This window comes from Cricetulus griseus, chromosome 3, assembly GCF_003668045.3.
Source record: "Cricetulus griseus strain 17A/GY chromosome 3, alternate assembly CriGri-PICRH-1.0, whole genome shotgun sequence".
In the NCBI taxonomy this organism is placed as follows: Eukaryota; Metazoa; Chordata; class Mammalia; order Rodentia; family Cricetidae; genus Cricetulus; species Cricetulus griseus.
Genome location: NC_048596.1, coordinates 13,842,236 through 13,864,208, shown reverse-complemented (window position 1 = coordinate 13,864,208; position 21,973 = coordinate 13,842,236). Strand labels below are relative to the sequence as shown.

General features: G+C 47.3%; 1 protein-coding gene across 2 annotated transcripts in view; it reads right to left on the bottom strand.

Moving 5' to 3' along the window:
- The window catches only part of Col17a1 (collagen type XVII alpha 1 chain), a 41,967-nt gene extending 28,292 nt beyond the window's left edge, over positions 1-13,675 (bottom strand). For both annotated transcript variants that reach the window (XM_027407061.1, XM_027407062.1), the window contains exons 1-11: positions 13,624-13,675; positions 11,191-11,235; positions 10,012-10,116; positions 8,713-8,844; positions 7,731-7,778; positions 6,773-6,808; positions 5,839-5,886; positions 4,301-4,444; positions 2,872-3,030; positions 2,183-2,254; positions 564-635 (exon numbers count right to left, since the gene is read on the bottom strand). In XM_027407061.1, coding sequence (XP_027262862.1) covers positions 564-635; positions 2,183-2,254; positions 2,872-3,030; positions 4,301-4,444; positions 5,839-5,886; positions 6,773-6,808; positions 7,731-7,778; positions 8,713-8,844; positions 10,012-10,116; positions 11,191-11,235; positions 13,624-13,675 — 913 coding nt within the window. The remainder of the gene's footprint in view (positions 1-563; positions 636-2,182; positions 2,255-2,871; positions 3,031-4,300; positions 4,445-5,838; positions 5,887-6,772; positions 6,809-7,730; positions 7,779-8,712; positions 8,845-10,011; positions 10,117-11,190; positions 11,236-13,623) is intronic.
- Between the last annotated feature and the right edge of the window lie 8,298 nt (positions 13,676-21,973).

Sequence of the window (21,973 nt, the reverse complement as noted above, 5' to 3'; positions counted from 1 at the left end):
ATTTCCTGGATCTTCTCCTAGTTCTTAAGCCACTTCCTTCAGGAAGTGCTCGTAAACCTCACTTGTCACTTAATTCCTGTTGTTTTACAGGGTTCTCTTATTGCTTCCTGTGGGTTAGATGTTCTTCTCCAACTAAGGAGTTGGCAAGTTGAATGCAGGGACTGAGCATCACCACGCCCCTTCCTCTGCTCTACCTACTAGGTCTGCACAGGCGCAATGGCCTGGGCGGTACACCATGAAATCAAACTCTTGAGATTTATTTGAAGTGGCAGTGGCCTGAGGAAGAGTGCATTGTGAGCTGGAGAGACCACTGCCCTGACCAGTGGGACATGGGAACGAGATGTCACAGGATGGACATGCTGGCTTTATAGGCTCCTTGTGTGTTTGATTCACAGCGGAGACAGTGAGGGATGAAGGTCAGCATCTCCAGGCTGGGGGCGGGGCCTGGGTTTTTGTGGGAAAGGCCTTTGGTCCTGTTAACTACGTGAAAGGGCCCGTTGTGAGTTGCAGAGTCTAAGTGGTGTCAATTCCCAGTTCCCGAGCTCCAAACGTAGGCTACCAACCTGTGGAAGTGGTGGTTGTGCCATGGGCTACGGCAGAAGAGCTGGGGGCCAGATTGTTCTGCATGCCAAACACTGCAAGAGAAATGGAGAACAGGCGGGAGCTGTGAGTGGGAGGGCACCCCCTGGATGCTGTGAGCTTCCTGGAGCCCCCCGGATCATTTTCCTGAAAACTGCTTTTGCTAGTGGCAGATGACAAAACTTTTTCTTGGTTTCCATGCTCTTAGTAAGGAGGTCATCTCCCACCAGAATAAACTTTGCTAGTGGCTGTTGCAGAGTAAGGGCCATGCGACTAAATAGCGGTAGCTCACACAGGGCTGACAAATACGACTGCCTCCCTTAAAAAATCAGAAACTATCATGTCCCTGTAGCTCTGCAGGACTAGTTGGTACACAGTGTGGGAACTGGATACGGATACACTGAGCTGAGAAACACTGACATGACAGGTTTTCCCCTTTCTTTTCAGATTTTTCTCCTAAGTGTAACTTCCCGGTACCCTGTCCCCTGTGCTGTGCGCCGTGCTCCCACCCCCCTCCTTGCTTTGAGACACGGTATGTTCTTCACACTATATGTGCTAATGAGAAAGCGCTAATGAGCTGGGCCAACATGGAAAGGCGGCTCCCATGGCTGGGGGCAGTCTAAGCAGCTGGGCACATGAAGTCAACTCTCTCTAGCAGTGTGTGGGGGGGAAGGGGCTTAATTTCCTGTGTTTTAGTTCTTTTTGTTTGTTTGTTTTGAGACAGGGTTTCTCTGTGGGTTTGGAGGCTGTCCTGGAACTAGCTCTTGTAGACCAGGCTGGTCTCAACTCATAGAGATCCGCCTGCCTCTGCCTCCCGAGTGGGCATGCACCACCACCGCCTGGCCACTGTCTTAGTTCTTAAGCGTACTTCCTTCAGGAAGACCTCTTGGACCTCACTCTTCACTTAATTCCTGTTGTTTCACAGGCACAGGGTCCTCTGATTGCTCCCTGTGGGATAGATGTGAGTGGGCAAGTTGAATGCAAGGGCTGAGCATCACCACGCCCCTTCCCCTGCTCTAACCCCAGGTCTGCACAGGCGCAGTAGCCTGGGCGGTACACCACAAAAGCAAGCTCTGAGATTTATTTGAAGCAGTTCATCTGAAGACCCCCTCTTGAGACAGCATATCTCTATATAGCCCTGTAACGCACTAGGCATATCAGTATGGTCTTGAACTCACATATTTACCCATCTCTGCCTCTGGAGGTCTGAGATTAAAGGTGTGCACTACCATACCCTGCTAAATCCTTTCCCCAATCTTGACTCCAAGGCTTGCAATTGTTGACATAACTGTCAACCTGACACAGCCTAGAATCACCTGGCAGGTTATCAGTGAGGGATCGTCTCCCTTGGGTTGGCCCGTGGACATGTCTGTGGGGGATTGCCTTGATTGCTTTAACTGGTGTGGCTCCCAGTGCCTATGTGGAAACTTCAGTTCCAGGTGATCCATACCATCTTCTCCGCCCCACCCCACCTCCTGCAGGCACTTTACACTCATGGTGAACAAACATTCATGCAGGCAAGACTCTTGTTCACACGAAAATAAAAATAAATAAATTATTTTCAAAATAGTATAAGAAGAGGTGCCGAGATGGTAGTACTGACCTGAGGAGCAGCTGCTGAGTCCAGGGGGCAGGGTGGGAGAGCAGGACGCCATGTTATTTGGCATTCCGAAGACTGCAGTGGGGAAAGAGAAGGCAGTTGACAGCAAGTCTCAAGGCAAGGCAAAAGCTCAGATGCTGTGGACATGCCAGAAGACATACTGGGATCTATCGACAATGTTCTATTATATTTTTGGTTTTAGAAAAAAAAAACCTTAATATTCAATTCTCTGTCTTTTCTGCAGAGAACCTGACATCAGCCTGTGGATCTAGCCAAAGGTGATCTTGGATGGCTAGACCTGGAGTAGACAAGTGGGTCCAGTTAAAGGCTCTCTTGTTAGTGGCCCCGTCTTATACAGTGGGATCTGAAAATTAATTGACTTGTTCAGAATTCCCACAATCAATTCACACCCATTGATACATGGTGTCCTAATCTATTTTTAGTGTTCTTTTCTGTTGTATTTCTTCTGATGCCTTGTCTTGCAGGTTAATTCCATTAAAAAAAATAGCTTCTACATTAAGAGGAAATGAAAAAAGTTCCAGTGAGAATTGCTTTGGACATCTGGGCAAACAAGCAAACAAAACAGTTCCCAGGAGGCCCCGGGGATGACACACACCCAAGAAGCTCTTCAACAGTAGAGCTGCCGCAGTCCCCATTCTAGGAGTGAGAAGCCAGGTGCAGCCCACACCTACCTGATCCTGCTGAGTAGGCGTTGGTGTTGAGGAGGGATGAGCTCTGGGTTGTCATGTTGTTGTGATAGGTCCCCATGGAGGACCCTGCAGGCAAGGTGGAGGACCACATGTGGGGGGGAAGGTTGGTGTCCAGTATTGTCGTGTCATAGGTTCCTGATACTGGAAAGCGAAACACACACATACCTCACGGTGAGAAAGACGGTCATGTCTGCCTGGGGAACTTGGTTGCTTGTCTCCTTGGAGCTTCCCTGAGTTTAGCACCAAGGGTCCCATATCCTAGGAACTCCCTCAGTTCAGGAAAGCCTGAGGCACTTAGCCATTCCATTTTTGACTGAAGTAATTATCTCTTAGATCACAAAATGATTGCCATTTCTTGGTGAAATACAGAAGTAATTTTACTGTAGTGTTCTCTTATTGTATCTTTCCCTAAGATTTTCTTTCTACATCTTGCTGGCCTCTCTCCACCAATGGGGACAACCTCTTACTGCTCTGTCATTTTTAAAGATGCCAAAGGGTAGTTCAGTTAGGAGCTGCTTCTAGTCACCTAGCAAATCGAATCAAAGAGTGGGGTGTGCACTGGATGAAGGAGTGGGGGCTGTAATAACTCCTTGGACACAGCAGTCTTCTTGGTTAGATCCTCACTAATTCATCTCTGAGAGTCAACCAGACCCCAAAGTACTCTGTCCTGACAGGGCTTTTCATGTTTCTTCCAATCTGATGCCATTTCTGCCAATTACTCTGTGAGAGGGACCAGGCTAGACAGCTGCTAACAAGCTTAGAGGCTTGGCTTTATAGGGAAGTCACACGAGGAAGGGCATGGCATCAAGACTTTCCAGAAACAGTAGGAAATCTTCATCCACAGAAGATGCGGCCTCTTCCCTCATCTCTGTCTGTGTCACTGATAACTTCTCTTCCTGTCACCTGAAGAGGTATTCCCCTCAAAGAAGACACACGCTCCACAAGGCTGTTGAGTACCACCCGTCCCCTGTGACTCAAGTCTCTTGGTTTCCTGTTTAATTCCCCCAGAGACCCTCTCCTCCACCAGGCCATTGACTATGCCTTTCTTGTCCAGAACTTTTTCTCAGGGCTTGACAGAGTAGGCATAGGACAAATATTTCATTCTCCATATTGAAAACACCAAACCCTCCCTCATTCTTCTCTCGGGGAACCCAGGCAACACATCCAACACTCAAAGAACCTGCTGGGGAGAATCTCAGGGGCTTAGAGCTGGGTACCACATCCTCAGAAGACAGCTGGTCCGGTGGATAAGAACCCCCGCCCCCCCCGCCCCCCGCCCCGCCCCTCCACTCGCCATTCACAGTGTGGAAGAGCAGGCGCTCAGTGCTCTTCCAAGTCTGCCAAAGCTGAAAGGGCACATCTGTCAGATTGTCCCCGTCCCCCCATGGCAGCTTGGAGCTGTCAAGCTTACCTGAGTGGGAGCTTGCTGTCACCACTTTTGTCTCTACAGTGCCTTTCTTGGGGATGGGGAGTGTGTTGGAGGTGTTCCTGGTGGGACTCGCACTTGCAGATCGGCTCCCCTTAAGCAAACGTTTGACTTCATCGAGTTCTGTCCCTGCGGAAAAACCCCAGAGCTTCCCATCGGGCACTGGACTCTTGCCTGAGTCCAAAAATCAGGGAAGGAATATTGATGGCATTCTGATATCAGAGAAGCTGGCATCTGCCTCATTAGTGGGGACATTTTCCATTAGCTTTATAATTTTTGAATTTTGACAATTTATAGCTCCCATGAATCCGCCAGCTTGTAACCATAACAGCCCCATAAATATAGTGTTTCACACACGGAGCTCAGAGCTCTTGGGAGATATTTCCTCATCAGATCTCATTAGGCACCACAGGGGTGACAATACCTGGAGGACACTGTTGTCTGTGATAGGGCAGCTAGAGAGCTAGGCTCTAAAGAAGCTAGCTAGACAATTGGCTTTCCCCTGAATATGGTGCCTTGGTGACCTGGTATGCCTGCCAGTGTCAAAAGGGATTTGAGGTCTGTTAGCTCCTAAACATTACACTGTGTTCACTGCGTTTCCGTTTCAGGTCCATTTGGCTGGTACTGTTTGTAACAAGGTGAACTTATAGGGTGAATGGGGTCTTTGTGTCCTTTCAGAGTAGTGAACTGGAAGGAAGGGAGCTTTCAGCCAAGGACAATAAGCAGGACACAAGCAGATTGATACAGGTGCTGGGCAATGCCCTACCTCTCTCTCCAGAAAGCTCCATCTTTTGGTATCAATATCTCCAAGCCTGGGAGGACTCAGGTGAGAAGGCTAATTAGACTTGGAGTCAGAGCCCATGACTAGGTCAAGCCCCGCTTGGGGTCCTGAGGTACCTACTCCTTTCACTCCTTGTCTGTGAATCCCACCTAAAAGTCAGGCTCATTCGAAATGTGGCCAAGGAAATGCTAACAAGGACAACAGGGATCTAAAGTTCCCAGTGTCCTGAGACTGGTGAATCTCTGACCGTGGAGATGAAGTTAAACCCTTATTTTTGAGTCCCTAACCTTCTCTAATCTGACTCGGTACAGAACTGCCCTTTGAATGTCTCCAGAGAGCTCATCTGCTGAGCCTAACCCTGGTCCACCCTCCAGCTTCTCTTCAGTCAGCCCCAGTCACAGGAAGGCTTCTCTGGAAGCTGTGGGGGTTGACTGGTTTTCATTTTCTCCATTAGACTTCGAACTACTAAACAGCAACCATGACTCACTCAGTAACTTACTGCAGACCCCTAGCCCAGGGCCACCCACCCCCAAGATCTCAAGAATGTTTGATATTGAGTACACACACACACACATACACACACACACACACACACACACACACACACACACACACACACACACACACACGAGGTTGTGCAGAGCACGTACTTTATCCCCCAATTCCTCATGTTTTATCTGTTTCTGATTTACTCTGAGGGTTTCCTAGGTGCTTTCACCGTAGCAGGATGGTGGCCACTTACATCTGGTGGATGGAGAGGCACTCTGCAGGCGAACTCGAATTTCGCTCTCTATACAAGGGGAGAGAAGAGAAGAGGCCGTCAGTGAAGGACTCTGCTTCACTGTCCTGGACCCCGAGTTCAGAGCAGACTGTGGCTCACTGGGCTACTTGGTGTGTTGCTTCAAAAGGCATGTCCCCTTCTGCACAGCACTTGCCAACTGCACAATGTTGGTACCTGAGACTTAACGAAATCCTAGGCTGAGCAAGGTGGCCCCATGACACTTTATCACCACTTCACTGTCGCCAAGCAGCTTTCTGCCTCTAAAACCTCCCATGTCCACTTAGTCATCTGAACAGGAAGTCGGCAAGTCAGCAGCTTAACAGTGTTAGCTTCAGCTAGAGAGGGGGCGTCTTTTAACCCTCATCCTAAGGCTGTGGGTGGTGCAGAAGCCCCAGCTTAAGCTCCTGATAGTGCACAATGGGCACACAACCTGGTCACAAAGAACGCACTGAGCCTGCAAAAGACTCTGTTCAACGCAGCCTGACTCCCGTGGTCATGCAGGGCTCTGCTAGGGTGGCTTTTCCTAGGGTCTTCCTCTCCTTTATCTTTTCTAGATGATGAGTTTACAAAGCTATCCCTTGCAATAATTTGTAAAAGGGCTTTTGCTTGTCTTGATGTATAAAAACAATCAGGGCACATCTGGGAGGCCGGTAGTGAAGACAGATGTGGCGTCGTCTGTATCCCTGAGATTGCCACTGTGTTTGGGTTCCTGCCTGTGGAGCTTTTTAGGTTGTTCTCAGATGCCCCACCTCCTGTGCTCATGGAGTTTTCCAGGACTCCCTCAGTACTCTAGGTGCCTCAAGCAGATGCGCTGTCTCAGGTATGCGTCTGTGCTTGGCTTCCTGGCTCCTAGCTGCTCAGAGTGAATTGGACCAGATTCAGTAATGGTACTCACCTCGTGTTTGGCTTCGTCCTCTGGTTGCAGAAGATGCTGAGAAAAAGAGAAATGTGGTCTCAGGAACAGAAATGTGGTATAAGAGTTGGCATGCTGAATATTTTGGTCAGTTAGGAATATTTTTACAGTATCTAAATCCAGATGGGGTTTTTTACTGTATAGAAGATGCTAAATAAATGATGCCCAGATGCTGAAGGGCAAATAATGTTTTTGTAACATCTTTATGCAGTTTAGCTGAGCAAATGTTGAGTTAGCTGATGCTTAGAGCATTGTGTCTGAGTTTTGTGTGTGTGTATGTGTTGCATTTGGGCTAGCTGAAAACACTGTCAAATGGGCCAAAAGACAGCTGAATATTTAATTTGTTTATTAAAGCCTGCCTTGGTTTTCCCAATGTAAGCAAATAATAGAAAATTATAATCACTATGTAGCCATTGGTCTTAATGTCAATTCATCTGTACCTTGAGATTCTAAGAATATAGAACTAAGACTTAAGGTCAAGACAAACACTTAAGATCAAGCGCAGCTTAGGGTGGTACAGGTGTGTGAAGTGGCCCTTGGGGGGGAGATAAGGCTTGGGAGGGAGATAAGGAGGAGAATCTGGGATGCACAACGTTTGCTCTCGTGACTGCTGCTCCTCCTTGGTTGCGGGTCTCTGTGAGGCCCTTGGAAAGAAATGTCCCTACAGTTGTTGCTTTGCCTGAGGGGCTTTTGTGTCCTAGCAGGAACCTTGAACACACAGCTTACAATTTTAATAGTGTCGTGAGCAAATACCGATGACAGCAGGTTAACAGGACTGGCGAAGGTGCATGAGATGGGATGAGAAGCAGATCAACAGAAGTCAAACTCTTTGAGAAGAATCCGTTTGGCTCACGGCATCCCCTGCCCAGCACCCCACCACTCAGGCATTTTCTTAGTGTTCCACTGAAGCATTTTGATAGCAAATAAGGAGCGGACTTACCGAGTTCCTTCCGGGGGTACTCAGGGGAGGAGTTGCCACTGGAGCTCCCTGGAGAGCGGATGGAACACTTAGTACAAATGGTTACTTACCTCCATGAAACTTCCTAGGGGTGGAGGGGTGCCAGTTACTGCAGTCCCATAGCTGGAAGCGTTTCAGGAGGAAATGGGCTGTTCTCTTAGCAGAATTCCCCCCAAGCAGGGGTCCTCCTGCTGACTTTCCTGTTTCAACTGATGGCAGTCCAGCCTGCATTTGAACCCCCAGTGGCACTGCTGTTTCCAGGTTCTCCTTGCATTTCACATCAGTTGGAAGCCAGCCAATTCTGCCTCTTTTGTCTCACACCTCCTGGCCCCTTCACTGCTAGAAGCCCAGTCCCAGCCTGGATATCTCTCTTCTCAACTATTGAAGATTTTCTTTTAACTTGTCACCTGCCATGGCTTTGTGGGGCTCAAATGTGATGGATTATTGGGCTCAAAACCTCTGTGAACTTCTTACGTGGACACTGAAATCTAATCCTAGCGCAGAATCTGAGCCTCCCAACCCCTCTTTAGCAACCTGGACTGTCCTGTCCTTCCATCTGTGAGCACAACCAGGATGCCAAACAAGGCTTAGCACCTCCTCCAGAGTCATCCTTGATTCCCTCGGAGGAAAATAGTAACCTCCTTCTACCCAGTGTTACTTCTCTGCTTCTCTGCTTCTCTCTGCCACCTTAAATTGTCTATAGACAATAGATAGATAGGGTCCTGGAAGGCATTTCATACAGCGGAAAACACGATAATGCGCTAGTTGAGAAGCGACTAAGCGGATGAAAAAATGAATGAGGGATAAACGAAAGCAGGACTAGTCCAATAATTCGAGTCCGTAAGAGCGACCAGGAAGTGAGGAGAGATGGGGTGGAGTGTAGACACGGGAGAAGCCAGGGAGCCGTCATGCGGAGGACGAGCGGAGTTATACCAGGAAGAGAGCAGCTCTCTTCCGCAGATACCTTCGTAAGTTCCATGGCGGGTCATGCGAGTTTTCCTTTCAAAGGTGGAGCCTGGAGAGTTGGGCAGGGTGGAGGCTGGCGAGTGAGCTCTCCTGTAACTGGAGGTGGAAGCGTTGCCCCGGATGCTCCCATCTGCCATTGGGAAACAGTGTAAATCCTCATGATACCACCTCACCAGAGATGCTCCTGCTACGTTGAAACACTATTCTATTAGCCAAATAACCCCCAAGACACTAAGGGAGGGCCCTGAGTGGTGGGTAGGTGACTCCAAGGAACACAGAAAGGGATGGAAGGCAGGATTGCTGCTCCTGCCTTTCGGGCAGACACTGAGAGGTAAGGATGTCCTCATAGCGAGAGTGTGTGGGAGTGGTAAGGATGCCTTAGAGTTAGTTTTCTGGAAGACTTGATGTTGGACCACTCACCCCTTCTCAGAGGGATGAGGGAAGACGCTTCTGAGTGTTACGTTTTTATTTGCTCCACTACATCTTAATGGCTTTCAGGGTTGGTTATGTGAATGTGTTTGTTTTTTGTCATACTTTTGCTGCCTTTTGCTTTCATGTGAAAGATTACCTCACAGGGTCATGGTGTGTGCTTGCCCAACAAAAGACTGCAACTTGGAGCTGCCTGTTATTAGACCAGCGCATCTCAAACTTCCTAACGCTGAGACCCTTTAATATGGTTCCTCATGTTGTGGTGACCCCATAAATTTATTTTCACTGCTACTTACTGACTGTAACTTTGCTATTGGTATGAACTGTCATGTCTGATATGTGACCCCTGGGAAAGGAGTCGCAACCCACAAGTTGAGAACCACCACATTCTAGAGACCTTAAACACGCACAGCCCTTCCTAAATGATACGGCTGAAGTAGACGGATGCCGTGGGAAAGCAACAGTCTCCCCTGGAAGTTAACTGATGAGTGTCGCCTGACCTGGAGACTTAATGGAAATGGAACCCATCTGGTGTAGCTGTCCGATGCTGATGATTTTTTTTTTTTTTTTGAGACAGGGTTTCTCTGTGGCTTTGGAGGCTGTCCTGGAACTAGCTGTAGACCAGGCTGGTCTTGAACTCACAGAGATCCGCCTGCCTCTGCCTCCCGAGTGCTGGGATTAAAGGCATGTGCCACCACTGCCCAGCTGATGCTGATGATTTGAGACCCACACCCTTCCTTGTCATTTGGGTGACTCCTGGGAGCACGTGGAATGAATGACAGACAGGGCAGTGGTCCCCTGCACTGACTTTGGACGGTGGATTTTCTCGTCTATCTCCCTGCCCCTCACCCAGCCAGTAGCCACTCACTTGAGTTGATGTAGCCGCTGCTACCATGAGTCAGGGTCTGTTTCTCTAGCCGACTTCCTCCACCCAGAGAGCCTGTCTTCGCGTAGCCATTGCTGGTGCTCCCTTCTGCAAAAGAGGTGACAGTCAAGATCCAGGCCAGCGGGTCTCCTCATCCTCTGCCTACAGAGCCTTCCCCACATTCTCACCAGGGACCCACTGGTTGGGATCTCCTGTCTACCACACTCCAGATTCCAAGCTGCCCTTTTCCCACTACTTGTTTTCAACACAGAGGTCAGGAATGGACACCCTGCTCAATGGGAATGAGAGCGTTCTGGTGGAGCACAGAAAGTTATTCCGTTGGAAAAATAGTTGAGACAGCTGAGTGATACGAACCCCTCCCCCCATCCCTGTACCCCAGCATCTCAAATAAAGGTTGGGATTTCTTTTTTCCAATGCCTTATCAGGACCCAGACACAACAGCCACTACAGGGTGGGTGGCTCTGGGTTCCATTTGACTTGCTTCCATCACCCTGCTGTGGCCACAGATGGGTGGGTTCTCCCCATCCCAAAGCCCATGTGGGCTCAGGGGTAGCGTTGGGACTCCATCTCTGCTATTAGAACCCACCAGGAGGATTGACAGCCACTGAAGAGCTCCCCAACAAAAGTGGAATGGAGTCAAGTGGTCAGGGAGGCTAGGATTTCCAGTATTTTACTGACTAGACTAGCCAATCCATAAAGACACAGGCAGATGTGGTCCCTAGAAGCCAGAGAGAGCAGGGGGGTGGGGCATGACTGTGAATAAACCCGGGGGGTTATTGGAGGGAATGATGGCATGCCCTCATTAGACTGAAGCAAGCAGCTGCTGGTACTTCAACAGTGAATCGTGCAACTCAGACTGGTAGCTGTTGTGGTGTATAAATCAACTTCAACATAACTGCTAGCAAAAGGATATATTCCAAGCCAGGCTGTGGGCGCACGCCTTTAATCCCAGTGCTCGGGAGGCAGAGGCAGGTGGAACTCTATGAGTTCGAGGCCAGCTTGATTGACAGACAGAGCTAGTTCCAGAAAATCTTGGGCTTCACAGAGAAATCCTGTCTCAACCCCCATCTCCCACCAAAAAGAGAATACATTCCAGAAAGTTTGGATTTTCTCAGTGGGAAAGTGAACTGCTGTGTTCAAGATCAGCACAGGGCCACTTACTTGGTGGTAAGGATGTGAGTCTTGTAGTTACTGTTTCCGTGATAACTGGAAAAGACAAAGAAAAGAGGGGATACTGTTGCTGGATTTTGGCAGAGCCTGGTGTCTGTCATTGATTAAGTCTATTGTTAGGCTCAACAAAGGTTTTTATGGCTGTGTCTTATGACAAGAAATCTGACCTACTATACATGGAAATACAAGCAATAACAATGAGGCTCGATGTACCTAGACTATAAAATTTCTTTTTGGTGCCTGGGTGGATTGAATAAAAATGGCCTCCCACAGGCCCATAGGGAGTGACACTATTAGGCCTTGTTGGAGTAAGTGTGGCATTGTTGAAGAAATTGTGTCACTGGGGGTGGGATTTGAGGTCTCAGATGTTCAAGCCAGGCCCAGTGTGGCATTCTTTTCCTGCTGCCTGCAGATCAAGATGTAGAATTCACAGATACCTCTCCAGCGCCATGTCTGCCTGCATGCTGCCATGCTTCCAACCATGACAACAATGGCCTAACCTCTGAGTTGTAAGAATGTTTTCCTCTATAAGAGTTGCTGTGGTCACGGTGTCTCTTCATAGCATAGAAACCCTAAGTAAGATAGTACCACAAGAAGTTACCCACTGATTGGAAGGATGGGTTGTCTTGGCATCAAGACCTCTCACAGGCCACTCCAGTTCAGGCCTAAGTTTGAGTTTGAAAGAGGGCCAGCCTCTCTTTTCTTATAGCCACACACTCTATCTCTGCTCTGTTCCTTCCCAGAGACCCCTGGGGCCAACACCCTGACTGGTCTCACTCTGTATGCCCTGATGAAATTGGAGGTGTCTCTAGGATACCGTGTTTCATTCTGGAACTCTCAAGGGCATGCATGGGTGTGGAAGGTATAGAGACGAAAAGCAGCCTGAGTAAGTCACTTTTGGAGGTCAGTGAAATGAGCCTTAAGTGAACCCCAGAGGCAGACTTTGAGGAGCTCCCCACTACACCACCCAGCCCAGAGTTTCTCTAGTGTCCAGTATACGGAGATGCTAATAGCTTCAGGTGTCTGAGAAAAGGGACCTCTTTCCTCAGGAGTTGATCCCCTGAAGTAGCATGAGGTTTGGGTGGATTCCCACAGCCATAGCTGGGCCAACTTTTTGTCTGACTGTGGCCATCAACACGACCTCCTTCACTTTGGGGCCTCATCTGGCTGGGGCCACTGTACGTGTGGGAGTATGCACTGCCACAGTATACATGTGGCAATCAGAGCAACTTGCAGGAGTCGGCTCTTTCCTTCTCCATGTGGGGCCTGGATTTCAGGTTTAAACTGTCTGCAGGTCTACATGCTGGACTGTCTCACGGGCCCTCACTCACCTTTAAAGGAGATTTTTTTGTGTGGCTGTGCACAGGTGTGCAGACGTGGTTGTGTGGAGTGCATGCGTACATGCGTGTGGGAAGAGGGGTGAAAGAGCAGGGTGGAAGGAGATGCCACCGTGTGCCACGTGAAGTCAGCTGTGGCTGTTACAGCAGCCATGCTGTCCACTCTTCCCTGTCCTTCATGGGACGTGTTTCTAATTAGTTCTCCCCCACGCCCAGGAACGAGGGGCTATGAATGCAGGGGACTCAGCACTCAAGACATAAAGGGGAATGGTTTTTCACAGGAAGGTGTCAGCTCTGTTTGAATAATGGCCCTTGAGCTCCCAGTAACCTCTCATTGTACGGACCTTCGGGATTTTTTTGACACATAAAAATAAATTATTTTCTAACCTAAAGTTCTAAGTCCGTGGAGCCAAAATTTTTTTGTTGTTGTTGTTGGAAATCAATGAAAGTCACATGATAAATGAAAAAGTTTCCTAATTTAGAGTTGCTGGAGAGACGGTTTAAATGCCCCTGAATCTATCATTTGGACAGTTCTACAAAGGAAATGCATGGGCTTTCAGGGTTTAGTGTAGATTTGGACTGTGACACCAGTGTTATTTCAACCTAGTCCCTGACATAAGTAAGATATTATACTTTTAGATTTCCATTGTCCTATATCCCTAGGTAGAGAAGAGGTAAATAAAAGAGTTAAACAAACCACAGAGAATCAGGCAGTTATTAAAATTCTACTCAAGGAAACTATATGTAGAAAAGGAAGTCCTTCTCCCTTCCTCCTCCCCTCCCCCTTCCTTCTTTCCTTTCTTCATTTCTCTTTCATGCTCTTGATTCTTGTGCCAGCTAGGCAGGTGGTCTACCACTGAGCCACAGCCCTGGGCCCAGAAACGGGAATTTTCACCCGGAACAAGATGCAGAGCTCCTTTGGTTACAAGCCTATGAAAGTAAAAAGCCAGAAGAGCAATCCTGGGAGAGGGAGTGGAGTCTCTCTGTGAAGACATCTGGAGATGCGTGGTGGGATGAGAGCGGACTATTGACTCTGTTTCCAAAGGAGCTAAAGCGGCTCTGAGTAAATAAATCCAAACACTCTTACTTCTCTCAGTGACTTCAGTGCCATCTCGCTTGTTTTTCGTGGTCACATCCATCCCATAGCCACCTGCAGGAACAGAAACCATTGCTTTTAGCAAGCCTAGCCCCCGACACACATTCAAGCTAATAACCAAAAATCTGGTTCCTAGCACTCAAAGCCTAACTCCTGTGCATACCTTGTATAGGCACCAGCCCCCATTCTGGCCATTGATTGTAACAGAGAAAATTCAGTATTTCCCCCATACAGTCTACTCCTTTTAGGATCTACTAGGACAGCCTGCCCTTGGCTGAGCATCCAAGGGCTTCAGCAGCCCAGTTACTGACCCTTGGCTAAGTATAGCACCTATGATTTGCTAATGTGATGGATGACTTCAAAGTGTGTGTTGAAGCATTGGTAGTATTGGCTATGTCATTTTGTTGTGCCTTGAAGTGCTGTGTGTTCTAGGGCTGGGGGATGGCTCCACGAATTAAATGCTGGTGAGACAAAATGAAGGACCAGAGGTTAGATTCCCTAGACCCCTTTTAAAAGCCAGGCAGGCATGGTGGCTGTTTGTAAGCCCAGCACATGAGAGGCAGAGACAGGGGATCCCTAGGGCAAGCTGACTCATTAGAGTAGCTAGAATTGGCGAGCTGAGGGTTAAGCAAGGGACCCTGTTGGATAAATATGGTGGAAAGTGATGGAGGAAGACACCTGTTGGCAACTTTAGGCCTCCACACACATCTGTACACACTCACATTCGAGCATTCATACACAAAAGAAAAAACAAATTACCGAAAAACAGCATTCTGTGTTCTAGGAGGAACTCTGAATATAAGCCTCCATGCTGGGTCAGAGTTTGGATGTGAGAACCATGCTTGGTGGATAAAAGCCACATTCTATACTTGCTTAGATCTTTAGTCTGCTCAGTGTGAAATGTTCTCTTCATAGCAGACTAGTCCCAGAGACTTGCATGCAGACACAAGCAGGAAAACGCATGCGAACCAGCAGCCTCACCTCTTACTCTGCTTTGGAGAGAAAAAGCTCTGGGATGCTGTGTCCCTAGGCACAGGAGGCACAGGCAGGGCTGGCAGGTGTGGTGATGGACAAGGGGCTGAGGCTCACATTAAGAAACGGACAGGAAGGGTTCCCATCCCAACTGGGCTCTTCTTGCCATGGTGCTCAGCACCAGCTTGTGGGAGGACTGGACACCAGGCTTTTCCCCATGCCTCTCTTCTTCTGCCCACCTTCCCTTCCTCAGCTTTATCTTTTGGTGCAGTGCTGTCTAGGTTGTAGGATGGGAGCCATTTCTGCCCAACTGTTTCTTGCAAAGCATTGTCCTGCAGGCTTCACCCGCCTTATAGCTTCATGCTGCCTTACTGCTTTGGCACGGGGGACAGTGGACCACATCTATGACACGCTTTCTTGTTTTTTGTTTTTTTTTTTTTTGTTTTTTTTTTTTTAAATTTTGTGGGTGGTATTTTGTCTGTATATATGTCTGTGTGCCACATGCATGCCTGGTGCCTGGTCAGAAGAGGGCATTAGATCCCATGGAACTGGAGTTACAGATGGTTGTGAGCTGCTATGTGGGTGCTGGGAATCAAACCTGGAACCTCTGGAAGAGCAGCCAGTGATCTTAACTGATGAACTGTCTTTCCAGCCCCACAAAATGGTTTTGGTTTGTTTGTGGTGTGTGTGTGTGTGTGTGTGTGTGTGTGTGTGTGTGTGTGTGTGTGTGTGGTGTGTGGTGCTTGTGTGTGTGGTGTTGAGAAGGAACCATAGGGTTATTTTAATTTTTTTAAAATCAGAAGGGAAATAAATATACTTTAATCTAGATTATATTTTTCTTAGGAGGGTTTTTGTTTTGTTTGTAATAGAGGATGGAACCCACACAGACAAAAATGTTGAAGATTCATCAGTGTAAGTCATAATGAAGCCTCAGGTGACTTCCTTGATGAGACCATGACAAAATAAGACCAGCTCAGCCATCTGGTGGTATTAGCCAAGACTGGCGAGAGTTTGCTTCAGGGCCTGGCTGAATGTGCCAACTCCTTGTCCATTGGTGTTTCTTAAATCTAGCTCTAGACAAGGAATGTGGCATCATGGAAAAAATTTAGCTGCATCTGATTGTCTTTACAAGTGTGTTTCCTGGGGCTAAGAGGAACGGCTCCAAAAACAGCTTAGTAAGGGAATCTAGCCTCATTAAAGGCCAAACTTGGCTGGTTTCCATTTCGGAAGCCTGGCTGTGACCTGTAGGATTGTGTATGCCAGTCTGTGTGAAGCTGGACACCCTCTTTGAAATCCTTAGTTTAAGAATTAATCATCTTAGGACTTCTGACATCCTCCACTGGGTCATTATCACTCTTCTTCTTCAAACTGACCATTACCATGAGCCAGGAGGAATTTGAGGAGATTAAACATTTTGCTACACTTGGGTGCTGGTTGGGGCAGTGATTGTCTAGAATGGTACTCAATCAATAGGCAATATTACTCTGAAATCACTGTCTAGTATAATGTCTGAATCTCTTACCATCTGAGGTATCATTTTTGATACCTCTACAAGTGGGACTGATGGGACAGACTGAGGGCAGGTGGGTGACAGCTCTGTAAGAGTCTGGTCTCCAGAGAACCAATGGCCCGATTCTGCTGGGTTTTCTGTACCCAGGACAGTAACAGGCATTCCTAGGCCCCTCGTCTTCTCCCTGAATTCTAATGATGACCCTCCTGTTCCTATGGCAAAAAGCCACAGGCTCCCAGCTTCCAGAAGGCACAAAGAGACAGCTTGCTATAAAGGCAGACGCCTTTGTGTGGCTTCCTGACTTTTGTGACTTTGAGCCATTTCTTAGCACTTCCTGTGAGTTCCTTAGAAGCAGTGCCCTGTGGTAGGCACAGACCTGGGCTAGGATTGTACCATGGGAGAGAGAGGCTTTTGTCACAGAACTCTGTCTGAAGCATTTCAAGAGCTTTCTCTCTCTGTCTCTGTCTCTGTCTCTGTCTCTCTGTCTCTCTCTCTCTCTCTGTGTCTTTCTCTCCCTCTCTGTGTCTTTCTCTCCCTCCCTCCCTCCCTCCCTCCCTCCCTCCCTCCCTCCCTCCCTCTCCCTCTCCCTCTCCCTCTCCCTCTCCCTCTCCCTCTCCCTCTCCTCTCCCTCTCCCTCTCCCTCTCCCTCTCTCTCTCTCTCTCTCTCTCTCTCTCTCTCTCTCTCTCTCTCTCTGTAGCACGGGGGAAAAGAAAATTTGGCCGGGTTCATGCCTGAGCCTGCCATTGCTGGCAGTCCTTGGCTGTGCTCTGGAGTTCCCAAAGTACCGCTTAATGGGAGCTTTGTCCTCTAACATAACTCTTAACTTCCTAGGTGTTCGGGCTATGTCACTAGCATCAAGGAAGAGTTCTTAAGTTAATTTCAAAGTTATACTGATTTCCATCTGAGGTCCCCCCCATATTTGTTTGTTTTTATTTATTTATTTTGAGACAAGGTCTCATTATTGTAGCCTTGGCTGGCCTGGAATTTGCCATGCAGTCCAGGCTGGCTTTGAACTCACAGAGATCTACCTGCCTTTTGCTTCCTGAGTGCTGGGATTAGAGGCGTGCGCCACCATGCCTGGCTCTCAAATTTAGTTTCAAGTCAGACTGAAAAGACTAAATTCACATAAATATGCAACGATCCCATCAAGGTAAATAACAGTCCATCTCCATAAACCATCGTCTGTTTTTCTGAGCATTGCTACCTACAAACCTTCCTTCTAGTTGTTTACAAAATAACTAACAAATCGCTGACAACTCTGGTTAGCCCCTTGAGCTGTGGGACACCTGACGATATGGTAACTGTTAAGCAGCCCCTGTCTCTTCTCATCCCCCTGGATTCCCTCGGCCTCCAGTAATCACCATTCTCACTCCTGCTGTGAGGCCAACCTTTCTAGCTGCTCGGTGAGAACATGCTTTATAGTTATTGCATGGATAATGCTTTTTTTTTTTTTTAACATCCAAACAACCCTACGTGACTTCCTTGTTTGAAGGCAAAATCTGAAAACAGTTTTCTACTTTGAAGAGTATTTTTTTCTCTCTACACTTTACTTGAATGGTGTCACATACACTTACAACTATTCAGACAGGGTGTGTGCTAATGAACACACAGGTAAGCGCTGACCACTGTCAGTGTGACAGCAAACCATGGCCTTGACCTTATCTTCTAATGACCCATAAAACATCTCTTCTTGATACTGAGGAGAGAATGATGAGGGTGAACATTTTAATTTCTAGCTTTTAATCTTAGGAATAAAAGATCCTATATCCTGCTAAAGAACCAAAGTATTTTTCAGCTTTCTGTTACTCCAATCTCTGTAGACTTTACATTTGGAAATAAAGAAACATCGAAAGTGCTACAGAAGGAGGAAACCATGCTTTGGCCATTTATCTGACAGCATACAGGAACCAAGCAGATTGAAGGCAAGGGACGCCCTGGAGCTTGTGGCGTGGGGTCACGTCCTAGGCAGTGCTGTGAGTTTGCTCCCTAGTGCATTTGGTTACCTTAGACTTTCATGACCACAGCTAAAACATCATCTTGTGATTATGCCTGCTCATTGGCCACTGTAGCATTGCCAACAGACTTCTTTCTACTGGTTGCAATCTAACTGTGTTTGGTAACTTGCTAGTCCTGATCCGTTTCCTGATCAAAGGGGTTTCTGTGCAGATTTAAAGCAGGGCTTTTCACTGTATCTGACTGTGTGTATTCTGCTCTGACTCCTGTGAGATTTTGCAGGGCCTAAGAGCAAGGCAGACCCCTAATTATTTGAGGGCATCCATCAACAGATGGACATGTGTTAGTTTTTACTCAAGTTCCTGCCTCAGCTCCAAGAGTGGACACAGAGGAGGGAAAAAACAGTCCCAGGTTTCCAAAAAATACCCTTAAAAACTTTGCCTCATTTTGAGGCCATAACAGTTCTAAACTTTAGACTGTGGAGTTACCACTTCTAGCAAGAAGTGAGATGGCAGAGGCTTGCCCGGCTTTCAGAAGTGAAGGGACAGAGTTCTAGTTACTACAACCGTGGTCTAGTTAGACCTAAACTGGTAAGTCTAAATCCAAAGTGATTTTTCTGGGAGGAGGGGAAAGAGAGGCCAAATTAGCCAGTGACAGCGTATACATAGAAAGTGCTCTCTCTCTCTCTCTCTTTCTCTCTCTCTCTCTCTCTCTCTCTCTCTTTCTCTCTCTCTCTCTCTCCTCTCCCCCTTCCATTTTGACTCTAGGAAATCCCTAGACCAATCACACCATTCAAAGATTTCCCTTTTCCTTAAGTTAGGGATGAGCAGCAATGTCTGCTTAGGCCCCAGACCTTAATGGGAACGTTCCAGCAGCAAAGGCCTGTGCCTGAGCGGTCACCATTCACCTGCACTTGAACTCCTCTCCTGAGCCATTCCTCTGTCTAGTAGATCAAGAGGGAGACGGAGAGCAGCTTACTACCAGCCATTTTCAGTACTGACAATATGGAGAAAAGTCCTGGCCGGGAGAGGCCACTGGCTCTCAACCGCCTTCTTCTTTTTGCCTTACATGGATCTTCCTTTAAAAGACCAACCCTAAGCAGCATGCATGCATTAGTGTGTGACCAACTAACTACCTCAACCAGAACTCCAGATGCAAATTTCCTTATTTTTTCCCGATAAACATTTTACAAGTGAAAGCAAGCCTCAAATCAAAGTCTCAGAGAAAGGAGAGAAAACAGTGTCCTGTATCTCACCTGGCTTCGAGTCTGGAGGAGCTGGAAACAGCTTTGAGCGGACACCTCTCTCTTTCTTCCTCCGATACCTTTCTTCTAGAAGTTTGCAGTGCCACCTTTTTTTTAAATCCAGACCCAGCCAAGGTGTGTTAAAGCTGAGTGATCTTTCAAAAATGTTCACTTCTTCTCTCCCTCTTGTTTCCTTCAGGGCTTTGCTTCAAAACAAGTCCTGACAAAGGTGTACCGTGGTTTGCAGCCTCACCCCACCCTTCCAATTATCTGACACTTGCTGGGTCTTAAAAAAAATCTGCCTCCAGGAACCAAACTTTATAGAAGGTAGAAAACTTCTCCTGCCAGCTTATTAACCATTTATAGACCTGTGGGGAAGGGAGAAAAAGGGCTGGCCCGTGGGAAATACCCTTCACAGCTTCTCCTGACCTTTAGTACCTGGGGAATAACTGCAACCTAGCAGTCTCCTTCCTCCAGACCACAGCGTACCTGAATCCCAGCACACATGATTTGCAGGGCATCTCAGCTAACAAGGACTGGTAGCCAAAATGCCTGAGGTCTGGAAGAATCATGAAGAATGTGTATTCAAGATCTGTTTCTCCCATCCATGCCTTTGCCCTCTTCTCTCCATTCTGGCCAAGGCAGGCCAGACTCACCTGGGTCAAACAGTGAAATGACACATCAGTGCATGCCCGAGACAGTCAGGGTTGAGCAGTTGGTGGCTAAGAGTTGCAGATGCCTGAGACAGACAGGGTTGAGCAGTTGGTGGGCTAAGGGTTGTAGATGCCTGATACTGATGAGGGTTGAGCGGTTGGTGGGCTAAGGGTTGCTGTTTTGAATGAGGTCACCTGATATGTGATGATGACCTAAAGGAAAGCAGCATGTTGGTAATGGGCATTGGGCCACTGATAATGGAGAAAGATGCTCATAGATTGGGCTAGGGACCTTCTTGTCCTCCAATTCAGGTGATCACACAGTCCCTTATTTCTTGTTATAAGGCCACCAGTTAGATTGGGTTAGGTCTCATCATAATGCCCATTTAAATCAATCACTTCTTTAAAGGACTTTTTATTCAAATACAGTCACATTCCCAAGACACTTGTGGCTAAGACGTCACATACGACTTGGGTGGGGATGCATGTCATAATTCTATCTGCAAGAAACAGTATGTACGTAAGGTATATAATTAGGAAAGTGACAACTATTGTTTAAAAAAAGTAGTTCTGGATACTTTGAGGAAGCATAATCTTGAGTGGGGCTAAATAAGTGACATTTCGATTTATATATGACAGAGATTACATAGGTGAGGGGAAGGCCCAGAGTATTCTAGAGGCTGGACAGAGAGCAAGGCAGCTGAGGAGGCTCTGAAATAGGACGATCACAGTGAGTTGGAGGAGCAGGGATGAGGCCAGACTGTCTTCAGCACTGACAGAAGAGGGTGGTGGCGGGAGAAGGTAGGAAGGCCAGGTTCCCTCTTCGCAGGAGGCTCCACGGCCTTGGCAGGAAAGTGGGTTTTGGTACCTGGGCAATGTTCTTAAAAGTTTGCTCTTTGCAGGCTCTCTCTGAGTGCTTGAATTTCAGATCCTGCAAGAAGAGCCTGGTGGAACTAATTTTCACAGAGACTATTGTATGCTACTTGTTTTACACACATTATCTTATAGAACCCCTAGTGTGTAAGGGATAGTATACAGTTCTAAGAACTGGGCTTTATTATCATCCTGCTTGTTATTATTATTCATATTTATTCATGCTCTCTTTCTGTGGGGATGTGCACATGCCAAGGTTCAGAGCAAACTTTTGGGGGTCTGTCCTCTCCTTCTACCTTGTGGGTTGAGCTCAGGTTGTCAGGCTTGCTTGCAAGCACCTTTTCTTGCTGAACCATCACACTGGCCTCATCCTCACTTTTGAAGCAGAGAAAAGTAAAGTTCTAAGCAGCTGGGGTAATCAGATCGGAGGGCTTATATCTCACAGATGGTTGAACATCTTCCATTTGACCTTTGAACTGCCCCTTTTTGGTTTTCTGGGAGAGGGTTCTCTGTGTAACAGTTCTGGCTGCTCTGGAACTCGCTCTGTAGACCAGGCTGGCCTCAAACTCACAGAGATCCGCCTGTTTCTGCTTCCCGACTGCTGGGATTAAAGGCGTGAGCCACAGTCACCCTGCCCTGTGAAATCTTTTACCACAGCCTTGTAGATTATTAAATTTATGTATACCCATGGTTTGATTTTGTTTTGTTTTGAAATAGGGTCTCATTATGTAGGCCTGGCTGGCCTGGAACTTGCTCTGTTCACCAGGATGGCTTGGAACTCACAGAGATTCACCTGCCTCTGTCTTCCAAATTCTGGGATTGAAGGAATACAGTATCATGCCCAGTACACCCATGGTTTTGAAAAGGGGTAAATAGGCACTATCAAACAGATCAGACTGCAGACAACAACCTAAAATAAAAAATGTGCACACAGTGGGATTTTTCATTCAGTAACACTATGATACTGATACAATTAATTAATAATAAAAGATTACATAGAAATCTGTTCAAGACAACTGACTGTTTAACTATGACTACTATATAAAACATGCTAAGCAACCATTGCATAAACATGGCTGGGCTTTCCACCTTCTAGTTCCTGTAATAATATTGGTATTCTCCATATTCCGTGGAAA